Source organism: Pagrus pagrus (genome assembly GCF_965226575.1).
Source record: "Pagrus pagrus genome assembly, chromosome: 23".
Classification (NCBI taxonomy): Eukaryota; Metazoa; Chordata; class Actinopteri; order Spariformes; family Sparidae; genus Pagrus; species Pagrus pagrus.
This window is the reverse complement of record NC_140205.1, coordinates 153,623-163,510: the sequence shown is the minus strand read 5'-3', so window position 1 is coordinate 163,510 and position 9,888 is coordinate 153,623. Positions and strand designations below refer to the sequence as shown.

Sequence of the window (9,888 nt, the reverse complement as noted above, 5' to 3'; positions counted from 1 at the left end):
TCCAAGAGTAAAAATTGAATCTGCCGGTTCAGATTTTTCTAAATGATGATGAAACTGAAGCAGCTGATGAAAAGAGTGTTGGTCAGTGTGAAGCATAAATATTATTTATTACTATTTACTCTGGAGGGAAACAGACCAGGGGCGATTCTAGGGTCAGAGCTTTAGGGGTGCTGAGCACCCAATGAGCCCCACTGCCACCACCCACCCTTTTTTCCACACAAAAACAAAAAACATGTCTATGTAAAATAGGCTACTTAATGCCAATAAGTTAGTATAGGAGTATGAGTAGTTACTGTTTTGCTTGCCACTATTCACTATATGTCAATTTATTGTTGTTGTTTTCTCACCTGGTTCTTCCTGCATGCTCTCCCTTTCTCCTTCTCCATCTTTCTCGCTTTCCCTTGGCACTGACAATCATACACAAATATATTGTAGGCAGGAGAGTTGAGGTCAGTTTGTCATGTCACAAAAATGTTATGGAGACCATTTACAGATTCTAAGGATATGATCAAAAGGCACACAGAGGTGTGTCATTTTTATTATCATTGTTATTATTATTATTATTATTGGGTTTAGAAGAAACACAACAAATTCCTTCCACAAGAGAAGCTGTATTCTCCATTGTGGGTTTAAAATAAAAAAAATAAATAAAAATGAAAATAAAAGCAGGGGACCATTCAGTGTTTCCCCTAGAGTTTTTTGTAGCAGCGGTGCTCTGAGTTGGTAACCTACTAACACTAGGGGGTCCGGGGGCATGCCCCCCCCCAGAAGAACATTTTGAAAAATGACCCTTTAAATGGTGACTACTGGTGACATTTTTGAAATAACGTTGACAGATTGAGACACAAAATGAGTCTCATTCTTACAAGAGTAGCGTTTTGCCTAGGAGTGTGGACAGCAGGTCTGAGGGGGCTTCAGACAGCTAGCTGCTAGCAACTTTTAATGCAAGCCAGTGTAGCAGCTTTGATGTGTTTGCTTATAAACTGAAGAACACCGCTCAGACCAGGACTCAGGATCTGCACGTCTTCCCTGTGGGGCAGCGAGGGACACGGTCAGTGCACACAGGCTGTCAGAGCCCAGCTCCTGCAGCAGGTCGTGAAATGTGCAAATAAGGGTAAAATCTGTCAAATTTAACAAAACAAACGTAAATATTCAGCAGTGTGTTAGCAATGATATTGTTACGTTTATGTACAGTTTAAAACAAAATAGCTTATGCTAACTTAACCAACAGACAGAGAGCATCACAACCATCTTACCAGCACAAAAGTGTGATGTCGGGATCTATTTAATTATGCGCAGCTATACAGTTAATGAGACGCTACATGAGATATATGAGTTAAAAAGAAATACTACGTTTATTAACTTCACAAAAAGTTTCCCAAGTTTTGCCGGGAAGGTAAAGCTACGTGACTTTAGCGTCTTCGTGACACACTTGTAACACAACAGCTAAACGGAGTCTCACTCTGCGCGTGTGACGCGCTGGACGACGGTCGGGCTGCGGGGCGGTGCGGGGCGGTGCGGGGCGGTGCGGTGCAGGAGGAGAAGCAGCGGGTGAGAAGAGGATGATACCATTTGCTAAGCGGGGGTGTTTTCATTTTCGTCCTTAACATATACATTTTAAACCACAAACTACGGAGTATGTTTGGACATTAACCTTGTCAAAGACGAACAAACATTTTGGAATAAAAACATTTCTTTCTCCAAGTTTTAGAGGGGCTAGCCTCGCCCATGTAAACAGACTCACACTAAATAATTGTGTCCTGGTGCACACGTGACAGTTTCAGATCGTGTTAAAATAATAATCAATACAATACAATAATAAAACGTTAGTGTGGCAGTGTTGTCTGGTGCAGTACCTCCTGGTGTCCAGTAGGGGCTCCAGAGGATCTCAGCCTCCGCTCGCTCGGTGTCGGTAACGTTATTGTGATGGAGGGCCGGAGGATGGAGGACGGAGTTCGCGGAGCTCCGATCCGGTCGTGATGAACCCGTTTGACGGCTCCGGTTCTCCCCGACATGAGGAGGCAGCGGACGGCGGGGACAGCCGGTGTCCGTGGGCCCGCTTCTCCTCCTGGCTGGAGTGTGTGTGTGTCGTTACCTTCGACCTGGAGCTCGGACAAGCCATAGAGGTACGGAGCTGCTAGCTTAGCATGGTTAGCATCGTCTGTCATCATTGTGGCAGATGAGATGAGATAAAATGAAGAAAACGTTCAGATGTTTGAGGAAACAGCACACAGACAGGACGGGTCTCTGCTGTGTTGTGGCAGGTGTAGCAGGCACCGTTCAAAGAACTGACTTTTTTAATGAGTAATGATTTATATATTGCGAAAGTGATCAGAGTTTATGTGAGTTCGGCATGCATCATACAACATTTATGATTTAGAAATAAAACAAAATCTTTAAATCTCTTGTCACTCATCAGATTATTGTGCAAATTAAATAGGCTACATTTAGATTTTGTTAAAGTGACTGATGTTGGAATAATGATTTGTAAGCCGAAGTGGACATTATAATCCAAGGGTTCGTTAAAAGTATAAAGCGACTTTTCACAACTTGGTTAAAGGCAGATTCGTGTTAAATTTGCAGGAATTTAAATGGAATTAGGTTTGCAAATGTGTTCTTCATAAGCTGTCATATTATTAGTTATTTAACAAAACTCAGTGCTCGTCAATTCAACTGAGCACTGCAGGTCCCCATTCTGTTGGTGACACTTGTACCAAACTACATTAGAAAAACTGACTATATTAAGATTTTGTCAGAGAATTTAACAGCATGTCTGCCAGTCAACGTTTATGAGTCTGAGCTTCACTGAACCTCTCCTGCTTCATCAGTCAGAGGACATTATAGGAGTAGTGACACAGGCAGCGATGCATTAAATAAGCAGAATTCTGAATGGAATTTGGTGTGAGTTTTTTCTGTTCCTGCCATTTTCAGCTGGTGTATCCTCAGGATGTGAAGCTCACTGAGAAGGAGGTAATTATTGATCAAACTTCTGTCTCCATTGTCTCTGTGTTCACTTTGTAGATAATTAATCAGTCTTATTGATTATTGATTTATTGATCTTGTTTCTCTGTGTTCTGTTGTCAGAAAACCAGCATCTGCTACCTGTCCTTCCCGGACTCGTACTCAGGTAAACTCACCTGTGTGAATGATGTTGTACTGTCCTGTATGAGAGAGGCTCAGAGGTCAAAGGTCACATGTGTTACTATATTTCCCAGGATGCCTCGGGGACACTCAGTTCAGCTTCAGGTTGCGTCAGTCAGTGGGTCGCAGAGGGTCCAGGTTCAGAGAGGACGTTTACAACAGAGACGCCCCCGTCACCCTGCAGGTGAGGACACTTATTGATCGCTTATTGATCAGTCCGTCTGCAGACAGATGTCTGATTAGTTTATACTGGATCATCAAACGTCTCGGCGGATGAGTCGTTTCCTGTCGGTCACAGGATTCATACTTCTACAGGATCTCTTGATGATGTCATAATGTGTCTCTTGTCTCCGCAGACTGAAGTGTCCCATTTCTTTGGTTACGTCTATTTCAGACAAGTGAAGGACGTCTCTGTGAAGAGAGGATACTTCCAGAAGGTCAGAGGCTCACACCTGCTCACACCTGTTCACAGCTGTTCACAGCTGCTCACAGCTGTTCACAGCTGCTCACACCTGCTCACACCTGCTCACACCTGTTCACAGCTGTTCACAGCTGCTCACACCTGCTCACACCTGTTCACAGCTGTTCACAGCTGCTCACACCTGCTCACACCTGCTCACAGCTGCTCACACCTGTTCACAGCTGTGCACAGCTGCTCACAGCTGCTCACACCTGCTCACAGCTGCTCACACCTGCTCACAGCTGTTCACAGCTGCTCACACCTGTTCACACCTGCTCACACCTGCTCACACCTGCTCACACCTGTTCACAGCTGCTCACAGCTGCTCACAGCTGCTCACACCTGTTCACACCTGTTCACACCTGTTCACAGCTGTGCACAGCTGCTCACAGCTGCTCACACCTGCTCACACCTGCTCACAGCTGCTCACACCTGTTCACACCTGCTCACAGCTGCTCACACCTGGTCACAGCTGTTCACACCTGCTCACAGCTGCTCACAGCTGCTCACAGCTGTTCACACCTGCTCACACCTGCTCACACCTGCTCACACCTGTTCACAGCTGCTCACACCTGTTCACACCTGTTCACACCTGCTCACACCTGCTCACAGCTGTTCACACCTGTTCACACCTACTCACACCTCCTCACAGCTGTTCACACCTGCTCACACCTGCTCACAGCTGTTCACACCTGCTCACACCTGCTCACACCTGCTCACACCTGCTCACAACTGTTCACACCTCAAATTTGACGCCATTCATGATCTTGACGCCATTCATGATCTTGACAGTGTGACAGCTCACTGTGACTCTGTGTTCCAGTCTCTGGTTCTGGTCTCCAGGTTGCCGTACACTCACCTGTTCCACTCGCTGCTGCAGATCGTCGCTCCTGAGTTTTTCGAGAAGCTTGAGCCCTGTCTGGAAGCAGGTGATGATGTCATGCTTACAGCATAACACAGACGAATCAGATAAAAATAATAATAATAATGATGTCTCACAGTGTGTAACGAGATCGATCAATGGCCTTCACCCTTACCTGGACTGACCCTCAACCTGCCCGTGATGGGCGTGGTCTTACAGGTGAGGGGTAAAGGGGCGTGGTCTATTAAAGAAAAATATTTATGTGAAAACCTGAAATAAATTGCAACCTTAAAGAAAAATTTACATTTTCTATTTGTTTTTGATTATTTTTATTTTACAGGTGCGGATTCCTTCAAAAACAGACAAACCAGGAGGAAGTCCAGTCAGACAGACGGCCACACAGGTGAGGAACAGGAAGTGACTCTTTTATTGACACACTGAGGACTCACTCACACGAGGCGGTCCGTACCGGGCCCAGGCATGTTTGACCCCAAAAGTTCAGTTTGTTTGAGTAGTGTGACCGCTCCGTACTGTGCTCAAATATGTACAAGAGGTAACACTGCTCCGGCCAGCGGGTGCTTTGGCACGGTACGGAGCAGCTGGGCTAAGTGTGAGTGCGCCCTGAGTGTCAACGAACAATAAAGTTTTATTTGATCTCCTCAGGACCTCCTGCCGACTCCGACGGTGCTGCCCACCATCCATGAGCTGGACCTCTTCAAGTAATTTATTATTATTTATTCACTACTCATCTGAAACGTGACAAATACCCAACAGGAAGTTAAATTAAGGAATGAAAATATGTAAATAAATCAACAAAATAAAAGCACTCAGTTTTTCAGACAAATGAAAATTGTCAATTAAGTTTTTTAATTTTATGTTTATTATCTGTAGTTTTGTGAAAAAAATAAAGTATCAGGAAATGCTGCAGATACTGCCTGCTACTTCCCAGTTAGCTCCGTTAGCGCTGCTTAATGTTACACACTGAGGATCAATTCTTCTTCTTTGCTCTAAAAGCCAACACAGGAAGCTGTGCTGTGCTGCCGCTGGCAACTGCTGTTTTTAGAGAGGCGAAGAAGAAGTTGATTTCACGTTAGACAACATGTCAGCTATTTGGCATTATGTTACTCTGGATAACCATGTGTCTGAAGACGCATGACGTGAGAGAACACAAAGAAACTGCTCTCACCAAACTTGACAGTGAGGGAACATTTCATGCTGGCTGAAAGACGAGCAGGCGATCAGCATTACTTCTGACATCTGGACCTCCGGCGTGTCTTTGCTGAGTCAGCACACTGGCTGCACTGCTGCCAGTAAGTTTCATGGGAATTATTTATTCCTAGTTTTCTTTAAGTTGCTGTTGCAACATTGTTTTAAACTGTTCTATTATAAAAGTGTCTGCACTTCAACAGTTTTTGAAGGAATTGTTATTTATTCCTGGATTTCTTCATTTGTGCTTTTCTGGTTATGACCGACTGCCAACATTAATTAAAGGGTGTTGTCTGGCATCATTCTCTGAGCCACATCCATACAGGGTCAGAAGTATCTGCAGCTGTTACAAGAAATATTTTATTTTAATTTTATTTTTTTCGTATTTTTTATTTTTTAAACTTGCACTGGTAACGGATCGGTACTCTGTATCGGCTGATACCCAAAGCCCAGCTATCAGCATCAGTATCAGGAAGGAAAAAATGGTATCGGAACATCTCTAATTGATTATATTAATAAAACAAGAATAAACCAAACTGAGTGAATATTGATCAGGATTTATTGATTATTAACTGAATCATGTTTGTGAACAGTATTTGATATTTTCTCCTCCCTCTGAGCTTTGACCTGTGACCTCTAACCTGTGCTCAGGTGTTTCCAGTCTGTCCTGATCCACCTGCACATCCTCTGGGAGCTCACGTTGCTGGGGGAACCGCTGGTCGTCATGGCGCCGTCTCCCACCGTCTCCTCGGAGACCGTGCTGGCTCTCGTCAGGTACCTGAACAGCCATTCAGAACTCTGCTGGAGAAAAACAGCCCAGCAGTCACTCACTGATCAGAAGATAATCAATAACTCTGGAGGGTCACACGACGGCTGTCAATCAGCAGTTCTCATAATAAAACATTCAAATCTGTTAAAGAAGAAAATAAATCGCACAGTTTTTAATCAAACTGGTTCTCAGTCAAGTTCACACTTCTTGATTATACATAGGCTGAGAGATGTGACAGATTACATGTAGGTCTTCAACCAATCACAGCGCACCAAGACCTCTGTGATGTCATCAGGAGGCTAGAGGCAGACTTCCAGGAACAAGAATGTAAACAAACATGGCGTCTGAAGTCATAACTCACATTATTTATCCTACTGATCTGGCAGCTCCTGGCAGCCAATCAGAGAGCAATGTTTGTGTTGTTGTCGTGGTAACAGAGTCCTCTCTCTCAGCTCCATCAGTCCTCTGAAGTTCTGCTGCGACTTTCGTCCTTATTTCACCATCCACGACAGCGAGTTCAGAGAGTACACCACCAGGACCCAGGCCCCGTGAGTCACACACACCTGAACTCACCTGAACACACACACCTGAACACACACACCTGAACTCACCTGTCCATCTCACCTGTCTGCAGACCTAACGTGGTTTTGGGCGTCACCAATCCGTTCTTCATTAAGACTTTTCAGAACTGGCCTCATGTGGTCCGACTGGGAGAAATCAAGATGGCGGGTAACTTAATATCATTATTATTTATTATTATTATTATTATTATTGTTATTATTGTTGTTAATAAATGAAGTGATGATGTAATAGTGACACACCTGTCTCTCTCAGGTGATTTACCTAAACAGGTGAAGGTGAAGAAGCTGTCCAAACTGAAGACTCTCGACACTAAACCAGGTCACAGGACTCACTGTGTTCATCAGTCTGCTTCAGAATAAAGTCTTTTAATTTGGTAAATGTTGACTTCCTGTGTGCAGGGATCTACACGGCGTACAAGACGTTTCTGCACAAAGACAAAATCCTGATCAAACGCCTCCTGAAGGTGAGCTAACACCTGTTCAGGTGTGAACATCAGGACAGAAACATGTCTTCTGTCCTCTCACTCTGACTCTCACCTGTCCTCAGGGCATCCAGAGGAAGAGACCGTCAGAGGTTCAGAGCGCTATCCTGAGAAGACACCTGTTAGAGCTCACTCAGAGCTTCATCATCCCACTGGTGAGGAAACAGCCAATCACATCGCTCCAACAACTTTGCCTGGTTACTGCATGTGTCACTTCCTGTCTCACTGTAAATATTGAGCGTTGTCAACAATCCCACAGTGCAATGTGTCACATGTTATAGATGTGTAACTGACTGTGACTCTACAGCCGTCGGTGATGTCACAACATGCTGAGATTCATCATGATCATAAAGTAAAAATCAACTTGGGAGGATTCCTCTTGATGTAATCCTGCTGACACATCCTGTTCATCCAATCACAGAGCAGGACATCTGACCCTGTTGTATTAAGTGTAAACCCTGTGTCTTGTCTGTCAGGAGCGGTACATGGCGAGTCTGATGCCTCTGCAGAGATCTGTGACGCCATGGAAGGTAAACTGGAAGTGTATGATGTGTGATGACCTCACAGTGATATCATCAGTTTGACACTTAGCTGATACAGGTTGCATTTGTGTTTAGACTCCTCCTCAAATTCGACCCTTCAGTCAGGATGAGTTCATGTCGACTCTGGATCACACCGGGCCGCAGCTCACCTCAGGGCTCAAAGGTGATTGGTTGGGACTGTACAGGTGAGCCACTCAGATGTCTACAAGACAACAGATACTGAGAATAAAGTCGTGTTTTATTGATCTTTTACTATCGTTTGTTTATCAGATAAACAGGTGCTCTTATTTTGACCTGTTGATAGGAAGTTCTTCAGGTCTCCGAATTTTGATGGATGGTATAGACATCGACACAAAGAGATGACTCAGAAACTGGAGAGTCTTCACCTGGAGGTCATCTGTGACGCCGTGAGTAACGTTAGCTTCATCACACAGTCACAAAGTCGTATCTCCAACAAAAAGTCCAATCTCCAGCAAAAAGTCCTGTCCCCGACAAAAAGTCCCATCTCCAACAAAAAGTCCTGTCCCCAACAAAAAGTCCCATTTCCAACAAAAAGTCCTGTCCCCAACAAAAAGTCCCATTTCCAACAAAAAGTCCTGTCCCCAACAAAAAGTCCCATTTCCAACAAAAAGTCCTGTCCCCAACAAAAAGTCCCATCTCCAACAAAAAGTCCTGTCCCCAACAAAAAGTCCCGTCCCCAACAAGAAGTCCCATCTCCAACAAAAAGTCCTGTCCCCAACAAAAAGTCCTGTCCCCAACAAAAAGTCCCATCTCCAACAAAAAGTCCTGTCCCCAACAAAAAGTCCTGTCCCCAACAAAAAGTCCTATCTCCACACATTTTAAATCATTATTTTGATGACAATCAGGATAATATCGTGAATCACAATTATATTCGTCTAGAGACTGGTGACTTGAAATTACCATCTGGTCTCGTGCCTAGTTAGCCTGTAAACTTCTGTGAGCAGCTGTTAAACATCTGTATGATGATAATGTCCTGCAGGACCTGCTGGGTTGGACCAAAGACAAGTCTGAGGTGGAAATCGTCGACCTTATTCTGAAGCTCAGAGAGAAACTGGTGAGTTCATCAGGATCTGAGACCCAAATGGAAAAATGGGGAGGTAAAATGAGGGATGCTATTATGCTAACATGCTTACAATTTAAAAAAAAAAAAAAAAAACAGACTTGCATTTCATTAAAATATATTGACTGTATTTTTAAACTTTTTCATTCTCTCATCGTTTAGTTCATTTTTTAAATTTAAGTGTGTTTCTGACTGTTTTCAGATTAAAGCTCGACGGCAGCAGCTGCAGGTGAAAGACGGCGTTTTGGACAAACTGGATGCTTTTATAAATTCCATCATCAGCTCGCTGCCTGAAGACCTGCAGACTGTACTGAATACACACTGAATACACACTAAGTACACACTGAATACACACTAAGTACACACTGACACCTTTTCTGTTAACAGAAAATCACCTTCAACAGAAGATCAGTAAAATTAGTTCATCTTGATTCGTTCAGTCAAGATTCATTAAGTTGACTTGTGATGAAATGTTTCAGAAACCTGTTCCAGCTGCTGCTGTTTGTTATATGAGGTTTTGACACTAAATAATAAATAAATAAAAACTCAGTCATGAGAGGAAGAGTAAACATTATGAAGATGACTTCCCCCAACATACAAATATACAGCTTTATTCTTATGATTCTTTCTCGATTCCAAACTTTACTAACTTTATTCTCAGAATAAAGCTGGATCACACTTCGCCTGGATCGCAGAAACACTCGTTTCCTCAGTCTTGATTTGCTGTCCTATGTTGTCGATGAATTATTTAATTTTCACTCACT

The 9,888-nt window shown here is 43.7% G+C and overlaps 1 protein-coding gene across 1 annotated transcript; it reads left to right on the top strand.

Moving 5' to 3' along the window:
* The first annotated feature begins 1,884 nt into the window (after positions 1 to 1,884).
* Positions 1,885 to 9,822, top strand: dennd6b (DENN/MADD domain containing 6B). Its single transcript, XM_084346361.1, has 20 exons — positions 1,885 to 2,126; positions 2,932 to 2,970; positions 3,085 to 3,127; positions 3,216 to 3,325; positions 3,498 to 3,578; positions 4,425 to 4,530; positions 4,603 to 4,682; positions 4,804 to 4,866; positions 5,127 to 5,182; positions 6,321 to 6,443; positions 6,891 to 6,986; positions 7,073 to 7,167; positions 7,273 to 7,338; positions 7,419 to 7,483; positions 7,567 to 7,656; positions 7,978 to 8,031; positions 8,119 to 8,228; positions 8,348 to 8,450; positions 9,044 to 9,118; positions 9,327 to 9,822. Exons 1-20 carry the CDS (start codon positions 1,980 to 1,982, stop codon positions 9,447 to 9,449), a joined length of 1,725 nt encoding a protein of 574 aa, XP_084202487.1. The 5' UTR covers positions 1,885 to 1,979; the 3' UTR covers positions 9,450 to 9,822.
* Positions 9,823 to 9,888: the final 66 nt, after the last annotated feature.

What these genes read in the sequence shown, in the direction of transcription:
- dennd6b (XM_084346361.1), top strand. Translation starts at nt 1,980, where the DNA reads ATGAACCCGTTTGACGGCTCCGGTTCTCCCCGACATGAGGAGGCAGCG. An exon ending in TGAGCCCTGTCTGGAAGCAG is followed by an intron (nt 4,531 to 4,602) that starts GTGATGATGTCA and finishes GATGTCTCACAG; the next exon opens with TGTGTAACGAGATCGATCAA. An exon ending in GATTGGTTGGGACTGTACAG is followed by an intron (nt 8,229 to 8,347) that starts GTGAGCCACTCA and finishes ACCTGTTGATAG; the next exon opens with GAAGTTCTTCAGGTCTCCGA.